The sequence below is a fragment of the Apus apus genome, chromosome 14 (genome assembly GCF_020740795.1).
Source record: "Apus apus isolate bApuApu2 chromosome 14, bApuApu2.pri.cur, whole genome shotgun sequence".
Taxonomy (NCBI): domain Eukaryota; kingdom Metazoa; phylum Chordata; class Aves; order Apodiformes; family Apodidae; genus Apus; species Apus apus.
Genome location: NC_067295.1, coordinates 7064027 through 7090842, shown reverse-complemented (window position 1 = coordinate 7090842; position 26816 = coordinate 7064027). Strand labels below are relative to the sequence as shown.

The window sequence follows — 26816 nt, the reverse complement described above, 5'->3', positions numbered from 1 at the left end:
CACAGCTAAAGGTTCCAGTGTCTGAGTTCTTTTAGAAAATTGTATTTCATTGCAGCTCACAGTTTTGGGATGATTGGTGGGAAGACTAGCTGAATATTAGTTCTGTTTAAGCTTTATATGTTTTTAGCTGCTTCCAGAGTGTTCATAAAAATGAAATGCTAAGTCTGTTGATGAGTAGCGTGTAGATTTGTAATCTGTGTTCTGTACTTAGTTAATAAAAATAATCTGTGATACCTTAGGTTTCCAATGGAGCAGTTGCTATGGCGAAGACCACATTAGAACAGCTTTTGATCAGATGTGCAACTCCTTTAAAAGATGAAGAAAAAACAGAAGAAATCCTAGTAGCACAGGAAAAGTCTTTTCATCATGTAACACACGACCTTGTTCGAGAAGTAACATCTCCAAACTCCACTGTGAGAAAACAGGCCATGCATTCGTTGCAGGTACTTGCACAGGTCACTGGAAAAAGTGTCACAGTGATTATGGAGCCACATAAAGAGGTAAGCAGAAGTACTTCTGAAAGTCCAAGTGAGTTTGAAGTTATTTACCAGTTTGGATTTGCAAAATGCTTTTCTGAGTACATTTTTCCAATTCAGTGAATTAAGTTCTTAGAGCTTTGATAGCATGTATCTGGCATTTGCTAGGTTTCATTGTGCTAAAATACACTGTGGCTGGAGTACTGTAGATTCATACAAGCTGAGCATGACTACTTAGGCAGTGTTTATAGTGGCATCAAGTTGATTTAGTTCCTGATGTTATGGGCTACTTGTCCTACCGCCAGTCAAACACAGGGTAGGCCAGGTAGATACTGCATTTTGAACTGTGATTTTGTGTTACTCTCTAAATATGAGGTATATTGCAATGTTTCCTTATCCAAAAAGAGATTACAAAGATCAGAGCTTTTTGAAATCTCTTTTTTGTTAGCTAGTCCTTAAAGCTAATAGCATTCATTCTCTTGAAAGATGAATAAACATACATAAGCCTTAAGGGCCACTACAACATATGAAATTATCTATGTTGTTATTCTAGTTTGGGAATGCACAGAGAAGCTCCCTAACTGATACCTGATTTTGCTTAAGCTGTTTAAGGAGGAGAGTAAGAAGTTGATGTAATGGAAATCAACATACTTTACTGTTTTTGTTTTTTCTGATGAGCTTAATATATGCTTGTTTCTTGACTTGAGCATTTGAAATATTTAGGTCTATGAAGGTCTTTGTTGTTTATAAGTTGTGTGAAGTTACTAAATATTGTAGATCTGTTCATAGAAAATCTGTAATAATGACAGATACTGAGCTGTTTTACTGGCTGACTGTGAATTAAATTAGTTCAGAGAAATACTTTTGCTTTTTGCTCAGTGATTTCTAATGAGGTATATCTGGAGCCATGACTAATGATGTCATCTTAGTGACTGGGTCTGAGAGGTCATTTGAATAGGCTGTTAATTCAGTAATCTAAATTACATTTTTTAGGTTCTCCAAGACATGGTTCCTCCTAAAAAGCATCTACTCAGGCATCAACCTGCAAATGCCCAGATTGGCCTGATGGAGGGAAATACATTTTGTACAACCCTACAACCCCGACTGTTTACAATGGATCTCAATGTTGTGGAACACAAGGTTTTCTACACAGAGGTACTTCCTTTTTATGTTCTCGCGTTTGAATGTAGATACTTAAGTAGTGATGGTTTTAGAACTTTCATTGCTAAAATGCACAGAGAAAAATCTGTATTGTTAAACTTTGACTGAAATCTAGAAATATACCTTTTGAAATGTGAACTAAGGTCTGCCTTTACCTACAACATAATAGCTCTGAGCTAAGCAGAATATTCTAATGTGTGTGAAATATATTAAATTAACTTTTGTGTTAAATTACTAGTCTAGTAGTGCTAACTTTCACAGATACTGTTTGTTAAGGTTTTTTGAGTCCTTAACGGTCTGAGTAAAATCAGATGTATACTTGGAGAAACTGTCTAATCCCTTGGTTTCCTAACAGTCTTGTCCAAACATAAGTTCAGATCTTTGATACCAACAGTAATTGCAATTAACAAGGCAGGTGTGGGGTGTAGTTGTCACTGGAGAGGATTCTCTTATTTTTTCCTTAAGACAAACTCAAAGTGCTATAGATCAAAAAAAGTCTGTAAAGGTAAGAGTAATATATTGGTATTGTGAAGATCTGAATCTTAGGAGCATTCTTGGATATAGATACAACCTGGATGTTGCTAACTTGCTTAACTTTGTTTCAACCCATTCAGTGTTTTCTAACTAAAAACATATGCAGATACTGAAAATACTTTCCTGCAAAGAGGAAAGCTCTGTAGCAAAGAATTGTCTCTCTGGGTAGTGACCCATGACCATCAGAATTACTGAAGACATTTTCAGTACTTTTTTCCCCTATAAATCTTCTGTTCTCTTACTACCTTCCTCAGTATTTTCAGTACTATAACTGCCTTTCAGGAGGCAAGCTTTTTTGTAGACCTTTTTATCATGTGAGCAGCCTGTTTACAAATAGACCAGCTAGATATTGGCCAAAAAAATGCGAAATGGCTAATTTTTGCCTGACTTTTCTCTGATGGTAATGCTAATGGGTTCTCTTGCCTCTAGCTAACCGCTGGTTTTCATGGGAATTTATACCTTGACTTTGAGTAGAATTTTTGCCTCTTGGTGAAATTTAGAGGTTGATTAGTGTGTTTGAGTAAACTTGGCTCTTTGAGGAAACAAGCCTGAAAACGTAACTGATAGTGCCATCTCAAATGTGATTCACAATGCTATATGAAAATGACTATTTTTTTTCCATAGTTACTGAATTTGTGTGAGGCTGAAGATGCTGCCTTAATGAAACTACCTTGTTACAAAAGTCTTCCATCACTTGTACCTCTTCGGATTGCAGCCTTAAGTAAGTAAAACTTCCTAAACAAAATTTCATGCAGAGAAGTGTCCTTCTGAGCACTGGACAGTCATCTTCCCAAGATCAGCAGAAAACTTGAGGAATGACTGCTGACTGCTCTCTAGAGGTCACAGTTTAATGGAGAATAATGGGGGAGGTATTGCTGCTTCCTTATTTCTAGGGTTTAATTTCTGAAATGAACCCAAAATACTTTAGACTAATTATGTTGTATAACATTAGGAAATCTTTAGAACACTGTTAACAGAATTTCCATTCTTTTGCTATTATGTGATGCCTGTTGCTTTTGGCAAAGCAAGCTATGTTTTAGCTGTCTGTAATTTAAGATTAAATAAAAAGAAACTTGAAGAGAAGAAATGTAGAATTACGAGGTTTTTTTCCCTTCTCTTTTCAAATTGGCTTAACAAAGAGAACATATTTACATTGATATTTGCAGATGCTCTAGCTGCCTGCAATTATTTGCCTCAGTCCAGAGAGAAAATCATTGCTGCACTTTTCAAGGCACTTAATTCAACAAATAATGAACTGCAGGAGGCAGGAGAAGCCTGCATGAGAAAGGTTAGTGTATTAAAACAATGTTGCTTTTGAGACTGTTACTCTCTCTGCTTTACTTTCTTGCACTTGAGCTCCTTGGGGAAGTTCTATACAGAAAATAGTGTCTGCTCTGAGTTTTTGTTAGTGACACCAATATAATTAAGTTTCTGTCAGATGTGGGTTTTTTTGGGTTTGACCTTAGACCTAAAAATTTCTTGTTGTTGAAATTAAGCATTATAAGCTCTTGGACAAGGACCATGATGAGTCTTTCTGCCTGTCCTGTCTTTTGGTCTTTCTGTTTGCTTGGTATTTGTAAATATGTCTTCTTTTCTAAATGAACAGTATCAGTTCTTCCCAGCAGTTTGCCAGTGTGCATACCTGGCTTTATTGTAAAAGCTTTTCTTGGGGTTATGTGTTCCTAAAGGAAGTGGTAGAGACCCCAGAGTTGGTTTTAGAAAAGCTAGCAATGCAGCAGAGTTAGGTTCTGCGTCACATTATGTCAGTTAGCTTAAGAACAGGACTGTGGCTGTACTTTTAAGGTCAGAATTAGTATCCTTACATGGCTGTTCTGTTTACAGTGTAAAAAAGCTGGAAGACCAGGGAGAAGGATAGTATCTCATAATGATTTTTTGCCCAATAGATAAGCCTGATTCTGTTTCAGCAAGATCTTAAAACCATTCTTCTAAATATAGAAAAAGATAATAAAAATAGTTTCTTTGTAATTATGTGTAGATTGGCTGGCTTGCAACAGGGGTTTTAATTGTAGTTATGCTGGTGGTTTACATGTGTTTAGGCCATTGATTGATGAGAGGTCAGACATCTTTTCATGTCACTTAATGAAAGAAAATGCACTTATCATTCATGGCTTGCTGACAATACAGTTGGATTGAGAGGTAAGAGGGAGTGAGTAACGGTTGCCCTGACCTATGCATTTGGTATAGGATTTTTCTGATCTTTTTCCCTGTGATAAATCCAACCCCACAGCATATTTGGTTATGACAGGAAATAATCTGTCTGCTTACAGCCAGGTTCTCTTGACCTTTTATGTTACTCAGGATTTATGTAGATTGTAACACGGAAATTTGTTCTATTGCCTTCAGCCAGATTCACAGGCAATTTTTAATAAAGCAGTGTTTAAGTAGTTTGTCCATAGCTGTATATTGAATTTATAGCTGTGGCAGTTTTTCAATCCCTCTGTAATGAAGATCTCCTACTTAATTGTTTTATGGAATGCCCTACTGTGTGTCAGAAATACTGAAGTGTTTCCCAAATGCATCTTGTCACTGTATTTATTTCCAGCAAGAACTAGTTTAAGCTATTGCATTCTGTAAGTACAAAATAAAAGAAGAAAATCAAGCAGAAATTGTTTTCAGAAAGTTGCTTGCACAAAAGTTGCTAGTATCTCTGTCTGTATCTTAATCTTGTGCTCTCTTGCAGTTCTTGGAAGGAGCTACCATTGAAGTTGATCAAATTCATACACACATGAGACCACTGCTTATGATGTTGGGAGACTATCGAAGTCTGACGCTGAATGTTGTGAATCGTCTGACATCTGTCACTAGACTTTTTCCAAACTCTTTTAATGATAAATTCTGTGATCAGATGATGGTAAGCCAATTCAAGTTTTCTTTAGCTCTTCCAGAAGAGTTTTTTCTTTTAGCTAATACTGGTGGTGTTGAAAAGTCAAAGAACAATTTGTATTACGTGATACATATATTAGAAGTATAAGATTTTTGTTTCACAATCAATAGAAAAAAATATTCTTTAAACATTTTGAGCTGCTAAACCAGGAAGTTAATGCTTTTCTAGTACAGACATACCTAGTTATGCCAAGGTCTGCTTAGACAAATGTATCTTTTAAGCAAGATGTTAGCAGCATTATATATTAAGGAAACTGTTGAAAATGTGTTTTACTTCCTAGTGGGCAAGTCTGTTTTGGTATCTTCTTGATATGTAAGACAGTTGAAGTTTGAATTTTTTTAACCATGTGTGTGAATTTTTTATCCTTTAGCCATAGATATTTAAGTATTTAAATGCATGCATATCAAGCAAATCATTAAACAAGTGCAAGCCTACCAGACTTGAGATTTTTGTGCCTTTTAATGTACATGCTCTTCTAACCCCTGTTTCCTTGAATATGGAGAGCCTTTTTAGCAACACTAAACTCTTCAAACTGAGGGAATGAAAACAGCTACTCATTTTCCCCTTTGTTTCCTACTTCTTCTTTTCTTGTAGCATATGCTGTCACTTGTTAAAATGGAACAGTATAATTAGAAGAATACTACTAATTATTCTCTCTTTATAGCAACACCTGCGTAAGTGGATGGAAGTTGTAGTTATTACACACAAAGGTGGACAACGGAGTGATGGAAATGTAAGTTAATGAGTGCTTTTATGTGGGAAGACAAGAAATAAATAGTATTAATGTTTTGGAATTGCAGAACTCATTCAGCTGTAAATGTTGCCATAACTGATTACACACTGATGTTTTGTTACAAGATAATGAATTTATATGTATAATGAATTATTTATTACAAATCTTAGTAAGAGGAGCTTCTCACCTGCTGACAAGGGTTACTTTAAAGCCTGTTCTGTACAGGTTGCTGTGGGAATAATAGCTCATTGATTTCTCCCCAACCCCCCTCAGGATTTGCAGCTTAGAAATCTGTTCTTTATTGGAATGGCTGATGAGCTCAGCAGCATAATCCCTCTTTTTTTCACTAATGTGTTTGATGTTCATAACATAGTATTTTGAAAATTATACAGAATAATAATATGATCCCAGTTAATTTTATGTATAAGTTATGAAAAAATGGGTTTGATATTTGCCTACTGAGACCACATTAAAATCTCTCTCCCATCCAAACTAACGGCCTCAATGTTGAACTAGGGGAAGCTGATCAATTTTTTTGTAAATGGAAAACTGCACAGTGCAAAGACAGCAGGGTGTGCTCTTAGCAAGACACCACTGAAGGGAATTCCTGCTGCAGTGTTGTTTCATATAGATTGCCACAAGTCCATAATTTTATTAAGATTTTATTAATAACTTAGTGTTGTAATTCGTTATTGCAACTAGGAAAAAAATTGGGGGAATTTTTTCATTTCTTTTTTTTTTTCAAATTAGAATGAAATTAGATTGGCTTTTTATTTCCCTCAAAACATGGAAGTGGCTTTAATGGCTTTCATTACTCTTTCCTGTCATTGCAAAGAGAGCTTTTAAATCTGAATTTAGTAATTGCTTTTTATTTGACCTAGATGTTCTCCAACAGAATAGAATTTGGTTCTTATGTTTATAAAAACTGTACATTTTTTAGATAAACATATTGTATTTAGGTTAGAGTAGTTCAAAGGCCTTGACATTGTTCTTTTGGGATTCACTTTTCCTTGAACTCAATGATTATAGATACCTTGTGGATTTCTTTATCATGACAGTCTTCCAAACCACAGTCTGGCACCTCTAGAACAGTTTTCAGTTGTCCCTAAATCACACTTAATTGTGAAGTCTTCTACTTTTAATATTTTTGGTGATGTTTTCTTTGTAGTTATGTGTTTAGCTCCTAAACCTGCTTTTTTTTTTTTTTTTTTTTTTGAAACCTACCTGTGTTGAGGCAGAGGTGCACATCAGGTGCTTGAGAAGGAACCTAATGTCACATCTTGAGGGAGGAGAGAAGTCTATGGAAACATTTTCAGATAGAATTGTGTGCCTGTAAAGCTCATGGAAAGTATGTTGTTTTTTTTCCTCCCAGGTGTTGCTGTAAGTTTCCTTAAAAATAACAACTTTAGGAAACTGAAGGAGGGCACAGACACTGTGGTGTTTACACAATTGCTGTGACAGTCTGTGTTCATGTGTCCGTATGTACAGTGTGCAGTTGCTGTAACTGTGTCTTCTGCATGTGGAAAAACTAGGGTGCTGAGCCTGGTGGTCTGAGTTACTGTAGCCAGCCTTTCACATACTCTGATATCTTCTTGATCATACTGGGATTCCAAAATCTGAGATATTCACTTCAAAGCAACGTTAGGGGGTGTTATTGGAGGAGGCTGTATCACTCAGACTAAGTGATTACGTCAAGGAGATGGTAGTCACAGAGTGGAGAATGGAAGTGGTCAGGAAAGCCTTATGTTTGCTAGCTGAAAGGGTGCAGAGCACTGTTACAGTTACCTTTTTGACCTGAAGAGTTTTCGTTTTTCCAGCAGCACATTTTGAAGGTGCCATTTGATGCTGGTGCTGCTGTTGTCCTGCAGTTCTCCAGCATAGTGCAGGTGACTCAGCAGCAAAGTGTCTTGATGAAACTGTCCAAAAATTTATGGAATGAATTTTCATATGTAAATGAAAATTTAAGACAAACTAAAAACTTCAGATATCTCAGTTATAAATGCTGCATAATAATTAGCAACTGTTGATGCTAAAATAATTCGGCTCTTCCATCATCTAAATAATTTTATGCCAGTGCTACTGTGTTCCTGAATTGTGACTTGGCTGTTTAGATAAATGAGCAAATTAAACATAACATATTAAATAGTGATTAAGATCTAATTAATTGGCCCAGTGACTGAAATTTTTGATTTAAATCCTTTCTTCGTGTATTCCCTGCCTCCCCAAGGAAAGGTGTGTGTTTTAGGTCATGTCTGGTAATGGAAAAAACAAATTTTGATTAGATGGTTGCTCTGGCTGTCATCATCAGCAGTAGCATCCCAGTGGAAATTCTGCACTGCAGCCTCTTACAAGGACTTTTTAGTTTGATAGTTGAAGTATTAAAAGTGCTTTCATTACTGATGCTGGATGAATTTGTCTGTGAAGATGCTAAATGATTGTTTCCCCTAAATGAATAATCTCTAGTATCTTTTTATTCAGTATAAATATTTGAGAAGCTATGTCTAAACAATGTACAATTGAAGCAAAGATGTTTTTCATCCTTGTTCTTAGGAGAGCAATTCAGAGCATGGGAGATACACATTGTCTCAGTTATTTCAGTTTGAGATGAGAAAATAACCCAACTGAAGTCAGTTTCTGACTGCAACCTGAAGAATAGCATATACTGATTTGTTCGTTTATTTGATATTCTTGTGGGCTTTTTCATGCTGTGACTTCTGTTTTGGTTCAGCCTGCTGCAGAAGGGGTAGAGGTGAGAAACTCAGTGGAGGCACCAGGAAGTTCTTTGTTATTGTGGTTCTTCTGTTTGCTTTTATTTTTTGTATTTCAAACCATGATTTGTTAGTTTTATTACTGTGTTTTGGTCAGAGTGCATTGCACCTCTGAGTGCAGTGCTGTGAGTTGTCTTCTGTTTGTCTGTGGTGGAGTTGTTTTGAGAACATTGCTGTTAAGGATGTTGAGCATGTTTAGTTTCTGTGAAGGTGTAAGAGCTTTTGAAAGATTTTGTGTTCTTGGTTCTGCACTTCAGTCCTTGAAGGTTAGTCTTGTGAGGGTCTGTCTAGGCAGATGATGTTGAAGGAATGGGGCCTAATACTTTGTGTTTAAATGCAGCTGAGGAAATGCAATACACTTGATAATACTCTTGAACTGCATATTAGAAATTAGGTTTGGAGGGATGATGAGAGTGAATGTTTTGTTTTGGTTTTTTCCCTTCCCTTTTCTTACTGAAGAAATTCCACACTCTGGTTAACTGAAATATAGTGCCTGTTTAAATTATGCAAAGAAAGACAAACACAAATTTATTTTGGACTTCAGAAGAATGTAATATCTAGTGGGAGAACAGGGCTGACTTTTCTTTGAAGTAACCAGCAGTTTGCAAGGTATACTGAGCAGTGCTGTGAGGAAGCTGTCTTTTCCATCATGTCTAGTCCAGGGTTGTGGGGTGTATATGAGCAACTGGAAAGGAAGGTCTGGCTTTTTGATGCATGAGCTGCTGCCAGTGCACTGAGCACTCTGAAACTCCCCCATCACCATTATCATTACACAGTGTTTAGCTTTTACCTATAAAACACCACTATACTGAAAAATAAAATTAAACCATGATATTGCAAGGGGGGAAGGACAGACTTCTGCCAGAGCAATTTTTTCAATACATCATGGTAAGTAGATGCTGTGAATATGTTAACCCTTAGCATTTGGTTACTGGCTCCACCAGTAGCGAGAGGAAAGAAGGTAGGATTTGTGATACTGTTTTAATGTATTTAGATAGGAATATTGATTTAATTGTGTTTCATTTTACCTGTAGGAAATGAAGATTTGTTCAGCAATTATAAATTTATTCCATCTGATCCCAGCTGCACCTCAGACTTTGGTTAAACCTCTACTGGAAGTTGTTATGAAAACAGAACGAGCAATGTTAATTGAGGTAAAAGCAGAAATTAACATTACTGATATTTTTGCTTTATAGAATTTTTAAACATTAATATACAGCAAGTATAATATTTTAAACATGGGAACATCTGATGTAATAGATAAGTGAATATGCTCTTTGACTTCTAGGAGGTGTTAACAGTTGTCTTAGATTCTTAAAAATGAAGTTTTGAAACTGTTGATAAGTTCTCATCATCAAAGTTCTGAACATTTTGTAGCTGCACAAATGTCAAGTCAAATGAATTTATCTGAGGGCTAATAAATTAGTATAAAATACTCTTTACTCTGCATTTTGAATTTAAGCTTTTTGAATCTTTCAGGCTGGCAGTCCATTCAGGGAACCACTGATAAAATTTTTGACACGTCATCCGTCACAGACTGTGGAGCTGTTCATGATGGAAGCCACTTTAAATGATCCGCAGTGGAGCAGAATGTTTATGGTAAGTTGTGTGGCAAGGGGAGCAGGAGAAAGCCCTCATTTTCACACATCTGGTTGATGAAAAGTTGTACATCTTTTCCATGATTTTTCCCCTGCATTCCTTAATCATGGTCCTACTCAGACTGCAGGGTGCTTATTCTCTGCTTTGAATTTATTTGTCCTGAGACGTTGACTTTATACCTTTCCAGATCATGTAGGCTTATAATTGAAGTCATAGAGGTTATTTTTATATATGTGAAATATAACCTCTGCAACTTCAGTGAGGAATATAAAACTAATGGATGATATAGCCTTTGGTAGTTTTGCGTTTAATGGTGGTTATTAAAATTATTTCTTTCTCTTCCTCAGAGTTTCTTAAAACATAAAGATGCCAAACCTCTACGAGATGTGCTGGCAGCTAATCCGAACCGGTTTATCACTCTGCTGTTACCAGTTGGTACCCAAGCAGCTGTCAGACCTGGTTCTCCAAGCACTACCACAATGCGTCTCGATCTTCAGTTTCAGGCTATTAAGGTATTAATTTATTCCTGTTTGTCTCTAGAGAGTTTAAACCTTTTAGTTACAGGTTTGCTACATACAGGCTTTTAAGTGTGTGTGTATGTATTACAAGTTGTAGAAGACCGTTTGAAAAAATGTAAAGTGTTTGTAGTCAGAGTCACTCTAGGAAGGAAAAAGAGACTCAAATAAAATATATATATTTTTTAAATCAAGTAAGAGACAAGAAGAAAACATGGAAACAAACTCTTTTTAAAACAAGAAATTCCTTTAAAAGTATTTTAGGACCCTTAATTGACCTTAAAGAAGTGTGTTCATATGATTGTTTCTACTGACAGATCTGTTGCATGTTGACACTGCATTTGTCTTGTTTTGCTTTTTGACAGATCATAAGTATTATTGTTAAGAATGATGAATGCTGGTTGGCAAATCAACATTCCTTGGTGAATCAGCTGAAACGTGTGTGGGTGAGTGAAGCTTTTCAGGAGAGACATCGTAAGGAGAATATGGCAGCGACAAACTGGAAAGAACCCAAGCTGTTAGCATATTGCTTACTGAATTACTGCAAGTATGTATAAACATTGATTTTTTTATAGCTTGAACACATTATTATTATTTTTTTTATTTATTTTGAAAATGCTATAAGGGTATAGATGGGTACTCAAAAGGGTTTGCAGTTACTGAAGAGAAACTTTACTATAAGGCTGACATTAGCTCTAAAACCATGTCTCTTGTGCTGCTTATTTAAAACCAAGATTAGTTGCTTCATGAAGGTAGCAGCATGGCAGTTTGGTTGGGCATTTTTTCACTGAAGCTTTTTACTTTGTGTTTTTACAGAAGGAATTATGGTGATATAGAGTTGCTCTTCCAGTTGCTTCGGGCTTTTACGGGTCGATTTCTTTGCAATATGACTTTCTTAAAGGAATACATGGAAGAAGAGATCCCCAAAAATTACAGTATTCCCCAAAAACGGGCTTTGTTCTTCCGGTTTGTAGACTTCAATGACCCAAACTTTGGAGATGAACTCAAAGCCAAGGTAACTAAAGCAATTAAATCGAAGAAGCCTGGTATTTAGGTTTAATTTTCTTCTTGGGAACTAGGACAACAAAACTGGCTTACTTAAATGTCAATGAGTTTGATAATTGGCAGAGCCATTTAGGTTAAAATATCATACCTGAAGAAGAGCGATAATGAACAGAAACAGCAATTCATCTTGCTTTCAATGCTGACTACTTTAGTTTACACTTTCTAAGAATCTTTGACCTTGGAGTGGGAAAAGGGAGAGGGAGGGAATCTGCATGCATCTGTTTCTTAATTTTTTATTTATAGCTTCTTTTTGTAATAAGTACTTGACAGCTATTAGAAGAATCCAGTAGTTGAGTGTAACTGCTTTTTTGTTTATATTCTGTAGGTGCTGCAACATATCTTGAATCCTGCTTTCTTGTACAGTTTTGAAAAAGGAGAAGGTGAACAGCTGTTGGGACCCCCAAACCCAGAGGGAGATAATCCAGAAAGCATCACTAGCGTTTTTATAACAAAGGTAACAATCTTGGTTTGCATTAAAGTGTTTGAAAATTAAAACAAAAAGCTGTTCCTCTCATTTGGCTTTTCAACCCTTACTTGAATTAGTTGTGCTATTTCTAAATATAGCTACTTGTATCAAATCATATAACTTTGAACTGCTGTGCGGTCATGTTAGCAGTAAGATTGGACTACAATTTCCAGTTTATGATATCTCTTTGGCTTGGATGTCTGTCTTTGGGATTACAGCCATATAAGGCCATTTCTAGTCTTGTTCATAAGCAGTTTACTGTGATTGAATATTGGTATCCTTGTAATTCACTTTGCTTTCATTGACCCAGGTAGCAGTTATAAAATAGATGTTGAAGATGAAGGTTGTTTTTCTTAATTATTTTTTTAAATAGGTTAGCACTTTGGAATATCCTAGGTGTGCTTATTATTTAAATGTTCTCAGTTTAGGAGGTTGTTCTGTGGGTGTTAAACTGAACAAAAAATGTGTTCATAATTATGTCTTCTTAAAAACCACTCGCAAAGCAAAAAATGAGGACTTGGCTGTTATAGGCAATAAAGTTGTTTTGTTTTGTTTTTTTTCTCACCTTCCTCCTCTCCTCTTTGATTATCCCTGAAACTAGGTGCTCGATCCAGAAAAACAGGCTGATATGCTGGATTCTCTCAGGATCTATCTCTTGCAGTTTGCCACACTGCTGGTTGAACATGCTCCACATCACATTCATGACAACAACAAAAACCGGAACAGCAAACTGCGCCGCCTGATGACGTTTGCCTGGCCTTGCCTCTTGTCCAAGGCGTGTGTGGACCCAGCGTGCAAATACAGTGGACATTTGCTCCTGGCACACATCATTGCAAAATTTGCCATACATAAGAAGATTGTTCTGCAGGTATTGACTACGAGCTTGAATTCACACATGGCAGGTTGATAGAAGTTCTGTAGTGTGCTTTCTTTGGTTTTAAAATGCAGAGTGGAGGGTACACAGTGGGTTTGGGTACGTAGTGTGTCACAGTTAAGTTGGTGTGCAAAGAAGAGATACAGAAGCAGCAAGCCAAGTATTAATAACAAATTTATTTGGAGATAGCAGAGTATAGAAAAGTTTGAAGTTAAGTAAAAACAGAGAGGATAAATGAGACAATCAAAAGTTGTTTTGGTTGAATTAACAAACATAGTAATATTTCTTCATTTAAGTGACACACAGTTGAGACAGAATGTGGGGACCGGAAGAAAACTTCAAATTGGACAGTGGAGAGGGGAAGAAAAGGGAATGTAAGGGAGACAGTAGTGTATGCTGCATACTTCTGATAATGAGCTGTCATCATACATTTATTATGATGTTTAGAGAATCTACGTTGTAGTTTCTTTATATTTTTGTAAATATGTATAATATTAATGTTGATCAGAAACTTTGGTGCTTAGGTTTTTCACAGCCTTCTAAAAGCTCATGCCATGGAGGCCCGAGCTATTGTCAGGCAAGCCATGGCTATTCTGACTCCAGCTGTGCCTGCCCGGATGGAGGATGGACATCAGATGCTGACTCACTGGACACGAAAAATCATTGTGGAAGAGGGTCACACAGTTCCCCAACTCGTACATATTTTGCATTTGATAGTACAACATTTCAAGGTATGTGTAGCAGTTATTCTGATAGACACTGTATCTCAGATGTCAAGGAGGTAAACTGCAGTTTGGTTAGAAAATAACATAAATTGATTTATAAGGTTTAGCTTCAAAAGACATCAGCTGTCTTATTTAAAAATGAAAACATATTAAACCAAATAGTAAAGTGCTTACTAAGATTTATAATGAGTGAATTTAGAATTAAAAATGTTATGTGAAGGTCTGAGTTTAATTCAGTACTCATTCATTAGCTAGTGCTCTTTAACAGCTGTGATAATTCTTCCAGAGTTGTTTAAAAAAATTGCAGAAGTGTATGGTTTTCCATCCTCCAGTAGTCCTTGTTTGTTTGACTTATATATTCTGTGGGGTTAACTATTTAACTTTTATCTCCAGCTAATGTATGTTGGAAAACATTAAACAAATGGAGAAATGCTGCAGAATGTCAATAGGGGAACATTTTGAAAATACGTGTTAAAATACAATCCCAAGTGACAGCTAGCTAATGGGCTTTTAAGTCACTTTTCTGGAATCAATGCCTCAGTGCTTTCTGAAAAAAATCTTGAGTGTGTTTGCTATGTGGGTTGTAGCTCTCCAAAAGGACTGGCAAAAAAATTGGAATTATTGGTCCTTGAGAAAAATTGTGTTTCTTCAAAAGAACCTGTTAATTTAATGAAATCAGTAGTCTCTACAGAAATTGTAACCAACATTTTATTTTCAAAGCACTGGTTACTTTTCCAGATTGCAAAATTGGAACATGTTACAGATGTGGCAAAGTTCGGGATGAAAGACTATTTTATCGTTTTGTTTTATTCTACCTCTGTAGTTTTTATGCAGGTTTTTAATGGTTAATAGCTAACATGACTGTGAAACCATCTTTTCAGGTTTACTATCCAGTGAGACATCACTTGGTTCAGCATATGGTTAGTGCTATGCAGAGACTTGGCTTCACTCCCAGTGTTACAATAGAGCAAAGAAAATTAGCTGTGGATCTTGCTGAAGTAGTTATTAAGTGGGAATTGCAAAGAAGTAAAGACCAGCAGGTAGGAAGTCTAAATAAGTTGGTAAAGGTTGAACTGTTAGACAGTTAAATGCTTTTTTTAACATGCACATTACTGATATTTCAGCCAGATTCAGATTTGGATTCAAGTGCAAGTGGAGAAGGAGGAAGTTCTGCCTCATCTGCTGTTAAAAGAGGATTGTCTGTTGATTCTGGCCAAGAAGTAAAACGATTCAGGACAGCTACAGGAGCAATAAGTGCTGTAAGAAAAAATTTGGGTTTTGTTCAGAGACTCTGGAATTATAACCTGCACTGACTAAGCAATTTAGTGTACTTGTTTCTTCCACAGTAACTCAAAACTCCCCAAACTGAAGGTTATACTTTTAGAAAAGATTTGAAATCTGTACTGCCTGTTGTCCTCCTTCAAGTTTGCTCATGTTTCTTGTGTTTTGGATCCATGCAGGTATTTGGCCGTAGCCAGTCCCTGCCAGGAGCTGATGCGCTTCTTTCCAAGCCGATTGACAAGCAACACACAGATACTGTTGTGAACTTCTTGATCAGAATTGCTTGCCAGGTAGTGTCTTTATTCCCATATGCAAATATCAATGCAGCATGAGTAGCCAAAACCATATACCCCTCTTTTCATAAGAGTCCCTTTATGCTTGGATTATTGTAGTGTTTGTGTACTTTCTTTTGCTGAAAGGTTAGATTCTCTAATGTGAAATTGTACAGAAAGTGATTTTTTTTTTTTAATTTTAAAAAAGAGGAAGAAAAATACAATTTGATAACCAGTTTAAGCATGTTTTTCATTTCACAAATGTTGGTTATTATTAATGAAAGGTATGCTTTAGCTTCTTGCTGCTGTTGCATGTTTCTAGTTTGCTGCACGGAGTGTGCACTTTGAAATTAAAACTTTAATGTGAATGGTTGGAATTCAGATTTTGAAATTGAAAGAGTCTTCATTTTACTGTGCTATCAACCACTCCTAGCATCTTGTGTGTTCTTTGCTTTCTCTTTTCAAGCAAGTTACTATATCAGGAGTGACACGATTGGAATAAACTTGACTAGTAGAATTTGGCTGGAGCCAGGCAAAGACTTCAACATTTTCCATAAGCATTTTTTTCTTAATTCAGTTATATATTTGCCTGATGCTGCAAAGTATGCTTGTTCTATTGCCTGGATTTAATGTAAAGAAGATTTTACCCAAAACCTGAATAATATTTAGAGAGTGTAATAGAGAAAGGTATGTCAATTGCATAGCTACGGATAATGGAATTTTGTTTTCAAGATCGAATACATGGAATTACTTCTTTTCATGCAGCATGTAGAACTAAAGCTTTTAACCAAATTTTGTAAAGAATTAACTGTTCTAGGAAAACTAGCTGGGTGTAGTCCAAAGCCCCAATGGCTTCTGCTTCTGCAGCAGACTCAGCTGGTAAGGAACATGGAATTCTATGCACTGCAGTCCATTGCACGGAATAAATGTGCTCTTAAAGTATAAAGGGGAAATGAGTAAAGAGCTATTTATGTTTATGGATACCTTGCAAACCGAAAGATTTAACATCTTGTAGATGTTTAGAAATAATGTATGGAATTGTAGAAATAACATAACTTATTTAAATATACATTTGATGGGTGATTTGGGGTAATTAGCTAGCAGTTCAGATATTTACTATTAGTTGTCAGCTTTTTACGCAGTTAAACACTCTCTGACTATACTGATGAAACTACTTCGGCTCATCCATTTCAGAAATAAGGAATTACATGCTTGCTTGGGATGCATACTGAATTAATGATTGGTTACAAAAGGGTGTCATTTCGTTAACTCTGATTAATTGCTAGGTAAACGACAACTCAAACACTGCTGGATCTCCTGGGGAATTGCTGTCTCGCCGCTGTGTCAACCTTCTGAAAACAGCTTTACGACCAGAAATGTGGCCAAAATCAGAACTGAAGTTGCAGTGGTTTGATAAACTGCTAATGACTGTGGTAGGTAACATTCTAGTCCTGTAAATCTTTTCGTTTCACTAGAACATACATTGATTGAGTGCTAGTGTTATCTGGGTATTGATTTTTCCAGTCTTAATCTTTTCTTCTTTGTAGCAAAATACATAAATTGTGAAATATGTGGATTGTTTCAGTGGTAATAATTTGTATAGCTGCAGTACTTAAAGTATAAGACTTAAGAGCAGGTGGAGTAACTTCTGTATTACTTGGATTTTGAAATAGATTGTAGTTTGCTTGCTTGGATGGCTTACTGGTTGGGTGGGTTTGGTTTTCTTTTTTTTTTATTAATAGGAAGATTCACAAGTAAGATGGATTTGTATAGGTTCCTAGCTTTCTGACTACCTGATGGTAATACGAAGTTCACTAAAGACTACCTTCCGTTATTTGATGCAACATATTTTGTTTATCATCTGTATGCTATTTGTAGCTTTTTGCCATATAATGAGTTTTACTAGTTGTATTTTATTTGTATCATAGTATTTAATACACCAGTAACTCTTACTGTGTTAAATTTTTAGGTGCTTTGTTGATGTCACCTTTCTGTTTCTTTGAATAAAGGAGTAATAGATCCTACTTTTGGAAAGTTCAAAATGTCTAAGGTTACACAAAAATTTCTGTGGCCCATTTTTTCCAAATGTTGATCTACATGTGCCATACTTTACTAAGGCTGGTGTATTTATGGAGATAGTCCTTGAAGGAGCAAGTATCTGCTTGAATCATTCTCTCCTGGTGGAAGAGGTTTTGGTGTGGCTTTGGTTGTTTGGGTTTACAAAGGTTGATAGTGCTTCTGGAAGCTCTTATTTCTTGCTTTACTCATCTTTTCCCAAGCAGTGTGCAACCTGAGTGAAAATTGCCATTAAACTGCCATTTCCCTGCCTCAAAATAAATGCACCATACCACCCCTCAGGTCTGAGGAAGGTGAACATGGTTGGTTTTTACTTAATACAGCCCTCTGAAACAGGAATTTTGGACCTTAATTTTGTGCTATGTGGTATCAGTTGTTCAGGAGGTTCAGAGAAAAGAAGCTTCTACAGAAAACAGACTAATTTACTATTTTAATGCCAATTTTTGTAGGGTTTTGTTGTTTTTTTTTTTTGCTTTAGTTCCAAATACTACCTCTTCTGACCTTTCAACTAGGCCTTAGCATAGAATGTGCTGTTTTAACTCTTCACTGAAGGCCTGCCTCTGAAAAGTGTTGACTACAAGATAAAATATCATCCTCTGTTGAAAGCATTTCTAACTAGCAAGGCTGCAGACAGCTTTCTGAACTAAGGACTACAGAAACATCAGAAGGAACATAAACTGTAAATGCTTAAGTAACATTTTTATGGTTAAAGATTTTATACCAGCTTGTATTTTCCAGTTTTATTTTGCATGACTTGTACAAAAGATTGGCTTGAAACATTGCCAGTGTAGAAACATCAACTTTTTTACAGGTTTTCAGCAGATTTGATCTGGATTTACTATCTGTGTCCTACTTGTGTGATTCCCTCACTGCTTCTTTTTATGTGTTCTCTTTAGGAACAACCCAATCAGGCCAACTTTGCCAACATTTGCACTGGCCTAGAGGTCTTAAGTTTCCTGTTAACTGTACTGCAGCCCCCTGCTATCCTTAGCAGCTTCAAACCCCTGCAACGAGGTGTAGCAGCTTGTATGACTTGTGGGAACACCAAGGTTTTGAGAGCAGTCCACAGTTTGCTTTCTCGCTTGATGGGTATTTTCCCCACAGAGCCAAGTAGGTGGTGTTTTCTTCCTCCTTTTATCCTTTATTGCTGAATAAGTTAAGTGACTAAGGGTGGGATGAGGACACTCTTTGGAATGTGCTAATACTCTCTTTTATGATTCCTGCATTTAATGGTCCATTTTAGCTTGCACTTTCAACCTCTGCGTAAAAAAAAAAAAAAAAAGAAAAGCTGAAATAAGTAATCGTGTGGAATACATCATTATCCATTGACATAAAAACTTAACAACCTGTGGCTGTCATAACTTTGGTTCAAGAAATGTATGCTATAAATTTAATGTATTTTTGCAATTACAGTTTTTTAGCTTCAGAAGTGGAATTATAAGTAATTAAGCTTTGCTGTTTTGCTAAAACAAAGGAGAGTGTAAAAAGGACAATAGGCAATATCCTGTGTCTTAATATAACCTACTTTAGATAACCTTTTCTTAAAAAATATCAGTAATCTAAGACATCAAAATTAATTCATTAGAAGTAGTGTATGCTATTATAACAGATGCACTGGTCGTATCAAAAAGAATTTTATATAAATGAGGGATCTGTTTGTGCTGCCTCATTTTATTACTGAGGTAAAGTTTTGGTGCTGGTATAGAGGGCTGTATGTTCAGAGTGTGACTGTTCCTTGCTTGTTCTGTGGCTAATGTTACCAAAACTCTGTAGGTACCTCAAGTGTAGCTTCAAAGTATGAAGAGCTGGAATGCCTTTATGCTGCAGTTGGAAAGGTTATTTATGAAGGACTTACTAATTATGAAAAAGCCACTAACGCCAACCCTTCTCAGCTCTTTGGTAAGTTTCCCTCATCTCTACTTGATGTATGTAGAGTGCCCCTCAATGACTGTGATCTTTTTCTCTAGCTTTTCTTTTCCATAAGGAAACCGAAATCTGCTGTTTGTAACTTAACTTGAGAGACATGGGATGTCTATCATCTGTGAAGAAAAGGACTGGGGGTTCATGGCACTCTGTCATCTCCCAGTAGCTGACTTGGGAGCAGTTACTGGAAGTGGGGAGCCACAGCTGCAGTAAATGGAAGCTGTGTTCAAAGTGCATGGGAGAAAGATGCAGCGTTCAGGTTAACCAAAAAACGCCATACATGGAAAAGCCAAAATCCTACTCGGAGACACAGTAGAATATTTCAAGGAATCTGTGTAAACATTTTTACATGTTACTGCCTTATATGTTCTTTTTCAGTTATCTTTAAAGCCTTATTTATCAGCTGATTTAAATGGTGTTGGAAGATTTATTTATTTATAGAACTTTAATTCTCACTAGATAAGAAATTACAAAAATACGATTTTTTTTCTTGAGTGAGCAAATGTGATTTTTTAGCATAAACCATTCTGAAGAGCTGAAATGTTCTTTTCTTGTACTTACTTAACTGGTAGAGAGCTCAGCTACATAACACAATGACAAAGAGGTATTGGAATAATAGAGTTTTGCCCAGAACTGGTTTGTAGGTAATACAGGCCTGAAATTGCACGATTTTGGAAAACTTGCTGATTTAAATGGCAAATGTCCTTCACTGTTCTACTCTGTGGTCTGTGTAGATACTTGTAATTTCACTTTGGGAATTGCCTATTTTTCAGATGTCAGGATGTGCTTTAAAGCAAACTAACCAAGAAAGATGTTTCTTATATTTTGTCCAGAGCTCACTTAAGAGCAGCACTACACTCTAACCATCAGGTGGTGCATATCTTAAGAATTCTGTGCTTAAGAGACTCAACTTTGTGTGCCAAGTGTGTGCACACCTGAGCAGGAGAAGAAATAAAAAACTTGGGAAGCAGCCATTCTATGAACAAAGCACTTTTCTATCAATATTGTTGTAGGTTTTTCTTGAATTATGAAGTTCTAGTAAGGAAAGGGGTAGCTGTAGGTTTTTTAGAGGGTAGAGTTTGACCAGGTGTATGTCCTTTTTTTTTTTTTTTTTTAAAGAGTTAAGTATTTTAAAGCACAGAGATTGCTACAACTGGCTTGCATGTATATGGATAAGCTTATGTTAGTATAGGCATTGCTAATGACCATGTTAAATTTGAAGGGACTGTGATCTTGTAAGCGCTGTGCATTCATAAACTGTGCCAAAGTTAGCAGTTTTGATAGTGTTTTTTTTTTAATCTATTAAACTGATTTATGAAACTTAAGTTTCTAGAACAGAAAACTGAGATTGTGTAATTTTTTTTTTTTAAATTACTCTAAATTCTTAAACCCAAGCCTAATCATGTAAGTTTTCCTACATGTGCAACATTAGAAGCAGTGTATTTTTTTCTGATTAGCTATATTTTTAGATTTTTTTTTTAAGGACTTTGAGAAGTATCTGCTCTCAGTTCTTTTGTCTTCCTGTTCTCCCTCTTGCACTCCATCACACACTTATATACAGAGCTTCCAAATATTTTGATTAGTGCAAAAATAATTTTTTAGACTAAAGACTAATGTTGAGACTGAAACTTTTCTTCTTATTTATCCAGATTTTCCATGTTCATAGCTTGGCTTGTCCTGTGCTGCTTTCATGGCAGGACAAAATACAACTGGAGCACTTCCCTGTGTCCTTTCATAGCACATACACATTGAAAACCTGGATCTTAGGTCATGCTCAATCACAGTTTAACTTCCTTAAGTATTTTTTTTTTATCTACAGGCACTTTAATGATTCTGAAGTCAGCATGCAGTAACAATCCCAGCTACATTGACAGATTGATTTCAGTTTTTATGCGATCTCTGCAGAAGATGGTCAGGGAACACTTAAACCCACAGGCTACAGCGGGAACACCAGAAGCAAATACAGGTATATATCACTGATTAGAAGTGCTATAAAGTATTAAAATATCTTCATCTCAAAGGGATTTAAATGATTTTATAGAGTTTTGTTTGCATTATTACATATGGAAATATACTTCAGCATTAATGAAAAATATTGGTGTATTGAAGCATAAAAACGGACTTGGGAGTTCCTGTTACCTGCTTAATACATGAATTTCAGTATCAACTCAAGCATTTCAGTGAATATTTGTTGATTTACAACATATAGAGAAATACAGAAATTCTTCTGTATATTCTTATTTCTGTGTGCTTTCCCTTTGTTTTTTAAATCCTTCCTGTTTGATAATGTTAGACCAACTGTTTGTGAAATTAACTTGTTGGAGCTGCTGCTTTCGTTTTTATCTTGAAATAGCATCTTTTAAAGTCTGTACAATTCTGTCTGTCATCAAGAGAATCATGAGTCATTGAAAAAAATCATGTTCTTGTAGAAGAAAATTCAGTGCTAGTAAAAAGCACTGTAATTTATTAATTAATAAGCTACTGAAGAAAATAGTTTGGAAGAATTACTGCTGTTATATTCCCAGCCCATATTTTAATTAGGTAAATGAGAACCTTGGAAACTTTATTAACACTGAGAAAAAACTGGAAAATTATTAAACTTGACAGATAAGCCAGTCAGGAAATTAACAGAACAGAATAGTATTTCTTTCTTTCACAAGCTTAACTGTAGTTTTTCATTACTGGGGTTCTGTAATACCTTTTACCAAAGATTTACTGAAATGAAACCTGAAACTGAAAGGATTTTGAATGAATTTTGGGTTTTTTTCTGAAAGAGTCTGTCTCAGTTCTTTAGGAATGGAAAATAGTAATTCTGAAAACATTATTTCTAAGGATATATTTCCAGCTAACAGATACTCCTGTTGCTATTTTAAAAATTACAACATCCTCCCTTGAAGTTTTCTTTATTAGGCATTTTATAGATGTAAACACAATTCTAATCCTTTTTTTTGCATCCACAGCAGGTACAAGTGAACTGGTAATGTTAAGCCTGGATCTTGTCAAGACTCGCCTGGCTGTGATGAGCATGGAAATGAGGAAGAATTTTATACAAGCTATTCTAACATCTCTCATTGAAAAATCTACTGATGCTAAAATTCTTCGTGCAGTGGTAAAAATAGTGGAAGAGTGGGTGAAAAACAATTCCCCAATGGCAGCTAATCAGGTAAATTAAGAAGATAAAATAATTATTCCTCTCAAATACTAAGTAACTATAAGCCAGTGTTATAATTCATCAGTTTTTGATAGTGAGGTTTGTGAGGATCTGTTATGTGTGTTTAGATGACCTTGATGAGGTGCATCCTTTATGAAAGTAACTGGAGTTAAAGATGCTTAATGTTTTATTGGCTAATATTAGGTGTTTGATCTCAAAACCTGCTTTGCTGAGAACTTGTTTTAAAGTAAAAATTAAAAATTTGTTTCACATTAACTTGATTGGAGAGATTATTCAGGAAGAAGATGACTAATGCTGATTTAAATTGGGTTATTACTGTAATATTTTGTGCCCTTCTCAATTTGCCATATTTTCTGTTGAGTGCTTGACAATCCAGTGCTGTATAGAGGGACCTACACTTTAAAAAATGTTAGATTTTTGTAAGCATTTAATAACTTTAACCTGTTTTTAGTCATGACTTGAAAATGCTCTAGCATCTATTAGAAGGATAAACACTTGAATTAATTTCTTTTTAAGAACTATGACCTTCTATCAAGCTATTTTTCAGGACTTCAGAAGTGAAAGGCTGATGTAAAGGATGGCTGAGGTGTACTTTGAATGTGCCAGTTCTCTGCATGTTTTAAGGTGAACTGACAAAATTAATCATGTCTTCTTTTAACACAGACACCTACTCTCCGGGAGAAGTCCATTTTACTAGTGAAAATGATGACTTACATTGAAAAGCGTTTTCCAGAAGACCTTGAATTAAATGCCCAGTTCTTAGACCTTGTTAACTATGTCTATAGGTAATTATAGCAATTAATCATTTATTGCAGCTTATTGGCTCATAATTTGTACCATATATGACCTTTATAACATGCCATCCATCTTTTAAAGTCTGAATTAAGTGATATTTCTTTTCTTAATTTTTTTTTTCTTAATTGCAAATTCAATTAATTTCACTGAAACCACAGTATGTGTTTATGGAAGGCAAATTGAAAATAGAAGTTCCTTAGAAAAGGTTTTCTTTTTGGCTCTTCCCTAACCTCTTACTTTCCCAAGATACCAGGTCATCCTTGTAGCTGGTTGTGTTCTACACACTGTGGTGACAGCTGGAATCTGTCTTTTCACATTGTTGGTTATAAAAATTATTTTTGTTCTTGGAAATATTTTAAAATTCTACTTTCAGGAGAGTTACTTTGCTACCTAGACTGACAGGCTTTGTAACACTATGAAATAATTGAAATAGTTGCCTTATCAAAAAATTCCAGGTATTTAACTTTGTGCTGATGATTGACAGTCTTTTGAGTTACTCTTTGCTGCTGGTCTGTTACGAGGTTAACTATGCAAAACCCTGTTGTGGACATGGTGGTTGGAAGTTTTTATCAATTGATACCATTTAGCAATTCAAACAAGATGTAGATGCAGCTGAAACCGTTACACAATTATGAAAAGATTTTATTCTGAAAGAGTTTTTACGATAGCTCTGGGGCATTTTTCTAACAAGCAGCAATATTTCTTTGCAGTTTCTCTGAAAATGCTGCAGCTGGATGCATGCCACACCTCATGGGCTTCAGCAGAATGTCCCCCCTTTTGGATTTTAGTATTTTATATATAAAACTTAGAAAGCATCTCATTCTAACGTCTCTGTCATTTCACCTTTTTCATTTTAGGGATGAGAATCTTTCTGGTAGTGAACTTACTGCTAAACTGGAGCCAGCCTTTCTCTCAGGTTTGCGTTGTGCCCAGCCACTCATACGAGCCAAATTTTTTGAGGTCTTTGACAATTCCATGAAACGTCGTGTTTATGAGCGTCTGCTCTATGTGACCTGTTCTCAAAACTGGGAAGCAATGGGAAATCATTTCTGGATAAAGCAGTGCATTGAGGTAGGGAAATTATTTATGTCAGAAATACAAATACAGTTGGAGAAATATATTTTATTCCTCATTTTTTCTTGGCTGTGCATAAAAGCATTGTGCAATGTGTGTCTTGTAGTATGTGTTATCTGTATCAAACTTAAAAATACGAAGTCTGCTGCCACAGATACTTCCAGTGGTGCTTAAAAATAAATCCAGTGTCTAAGCCATGAGATGCTGATGCTTTGAAAGAGGCTTTAAGATCAACCTTTAAAATCTATTTTCCCTGCAAAAAGCTTAATGACCAGATTAATACTTCTTAAGAAAATGCATCTCTTGTAAGTGATCGTGATTAAGAAAGTATGGGAGTTGCTATATATAGTAGATGATTTCATGAAAACTGTTAAGGCGAGAGTGTCTGCCTTGGTGTATGACAACTGTTAGGTGGGATAGCACTGAAATGAAATTGCATTTTGGTGGGTTTATTTAAAACAAGATGGGACCAAACATATTTTAGACTTTCATTGTAAAAGGGGTTTCTGTATAAATTAGCTAATTGAGTGCACTAAATACACGTTAAAAATACAAAATATGGCATCTAGGCATAAAAGATCCCTCTTTCTTCAGCATTTTCAGGGAAGCCTTGAAAAACAATCTTGAGAATATAGCCACATCATACTTACAGTCAACTTGAGAATGGTGACAAAATGTAATCAGATTAAGATGAAAATGTATTAGTGTATTTATTGAGTGAAATTGATAAATAAACCTTAAAAATATTATTGCAACTTTTATCTTGATGATAAATACTGAACCACAGTGATATTTTCTTTGAAATACTGCAGTAAAATACCTATTTAAAAGCTTTCCTTGGTTTTTGATGTCTTAGCTCCTGTTGGCAGTGTGTGAGAGAAATACCACAATTGGGACAAGCTGTCAGGGTGCCATGCTTCCCTCTATCACCAACGTTATCAACCTTGCTGACAGTCACGACAGAGCAGCGTTCGCTATGGTGACCCACGTCAAGCAGGAGCCTCGGGAAAGGGAAAACAGTGAATCCAAAGAAGAGGTAACAGAAAATACTGTAGAAAAAGAAATATCTGGATGGAATACAGCTCTTCCTAGTTTCTCATCAAATAAGTTTGGAGAATGTCTGGAAGGGGAGACCTCATTAGTCTCTACAACTACCTGAAAGGTCATTGTAGAGAGGTTGGTGCTGGTCTCTTCTCACAGGTAATCAGTGACAGAACAAGAGGGAATGGCTTCAAGCTGCACCAGGGGAGGTTTGGATTGGACATTAGGAAAAATTTCTTCACAGAAATAGTGGCTAGACACTGGAATAGGCTGCCCAGGGAGGTGGTTGAGTCACCATCTCTGGATGTGTTGAAGGGTCGTTTGGATGTGGTGTTGGTAGATATGGTTTAGCGGAGAACTTTGTAGAGTGGGGATGATGGTTGGACTCAGTGATCCCAGGGGTCTTTTCCAACCTGAATAGTTCTATGATTCTATGATGTGCAAAGATTGTTCAGTGTATCTTGTGTTTAAGACACTGTGGTTTAACCATGCATGAGTTTCTCGTTTAGCCATTTCTTTACTATAGCACGATAGCAATTCTGCATCCAAACCCAAAGAACTACCAAAAATAAACAGTGAGACCTGAAAGAAGTTGGTCAGAGGGATATTTTGTATTGGTTTGGGGGAAAAAGCAAAAGTACTTAGAAAATATCTGCATGCTTTGAGTTGTTTACTTCTGTCTAGGATGTTGAAATAGACATAGAATTGGCTCCAGGAGACCAGACCAGTACACCTAAAACTAAGGAACTTTCTGAGAAGGACATTGGGAATCAGCTGCACATGTTGACCAACCGGCATGACAAGTTTCTTGACTCTCTTCGAGAAGTAAAGGTTGGTACAGGTTGTTGGTTTTCTAACACACCTTTTTAATACTCAAATCTTCAAACTAACTTGAAACTTGAGGGTTTTTTCCCCCCCCCTTTTTTTTTCCTCCTCTTTTTTTTTTACCTCACACTTCTGATTTACTTTTTTTTAGCTAATGATTCTTATCTCAAGAGATCTCTTGAAATGTCTCTTCTAATCTGAATATGATTTCTTATTTGTGTAGGGTAAAAAATTCCTCTTAAGCCTTCACTTAATTGCAGGTCATTACTGTATCCCTTTACTACAAAGTTAAATGTTGTCCTTCTTCACTGTAAGTGTATTCTAACTGTTGGGCTGAGAAAACAGTGATGGCAAAGACCAGATGTGTGATCAAAAAAGTGTGTCAGCATCTTGTCTTTAAATAATTTATATGAAGATAATTTTAGCTGAAAGCCATGTGAAAATGATTCTCAGAGTAGTAACAGCTCTATCCATTTAACTTGATCATTCTTATTACCCAAGTCATCACCTTTTTTCCTTTCTCCTTCTTTCTTTTT

At 35.9% G+C, this 26816-nt stretch overlaps 1 protein-coding gene across 3 annotated transcripts in view; it reads left to right on the top strand.

The window, feature by feature from the left end:
• Nucleotides 1-26816, top strand: part of TRRAP (transformation/transcription domain associated protein) — a 90109-nt gene that overhangs the window by 24136 nt on the left and 39157 nt on the right. For all 3 annotated transcript variants that reach the window (XM_051632070.1, XM_051632068.1, XM_051632069.1), the window contains exons 26-51: nucleotides 240-500; nucleotides 1470-1631; nucleotides 2796-2892; nucleotides 3338-3459; nucleotides 4873-5043; nucleotides 5741-5809; nucleotides 9612-9731; nucleotides 10057-10176; nucleotides 10524-10688; nucleotides 11057-11238; nucleotides 11508-11706; nucleotides 12082-12210; nucleotides 12824-13090; nucleotides 13621-13827; nucleotides 14703-14861; nucleotides 14946-15080; nucleotides 15282-15392; nucleotides 16661-16807; nucleotides 18347-18560; nucleotides 19224-19349; nucleotides 21193-21339; nucleotides 22334-22536; nucleotides 23209-23330; nucleotides 24198-24411; nucleotides 25271-25450; nucleotides 26140-26286. In XM_051632070.1, coding sequence (XP_051488030.1) covers nucleotides 240-500; nucleotides 1470-1631; nucleotides 2796-2892; nucleotides 3338-3459; nucleotides 4873-5043; nucleotides 5741-5809; nucleotides 9612-9731; nucleotides 10057-10176; nucleotides 10524-10688; nucleotides 11057-11238; nucleotides 11508-11706; nucleotides 12082-12210; nucleotides 12824-13090; nucleotides 13621-13827; nucleotides 14703-14861; nucleotides 14946-15080; nucleotides 15282-15392; nucleotides 16661-16807; nucleotides 18347-18560; nucleotides 19224-19349; nucleotides 21193-21339; nucleotides 22334-22536; nucleotides 23209-23330; nucleotides 24198-24411; nucleotides 25271-25450; nucleotides 26140-26286 — 4176 coding nt within the window. The remainder of the gene's footprint in view (nucleotides 1-239; nucleotides 501-1469; nucleotides 1632-2795; nucleotides 2893-3337; nucleotides 3460-4872; nucleotides 5044-5740; nucleotides 5810-9611; nucleotides 9732-10056; nucleotides 10177-10523; nucleotides 10689-11056; nucleotides 11239-11507; nucleotides 11707-12081; nucleotides 12211-12823; nucleotides 13091-13620; nucleotides 13828-14702; nucleotides 14862-14945; nucleotides 15081-15281; nucleotides 15393-16660; nucleotides 16808-18346; nucleotides 18561-19223; nucleotides 19350-21192; nucleotides 21340-22333; nucleotides 22537-23208; nucleotides 23331-24197; nucleotides 24412-25270; nucleotides 25451-26139; nucleotides 26287-26816) is intronic.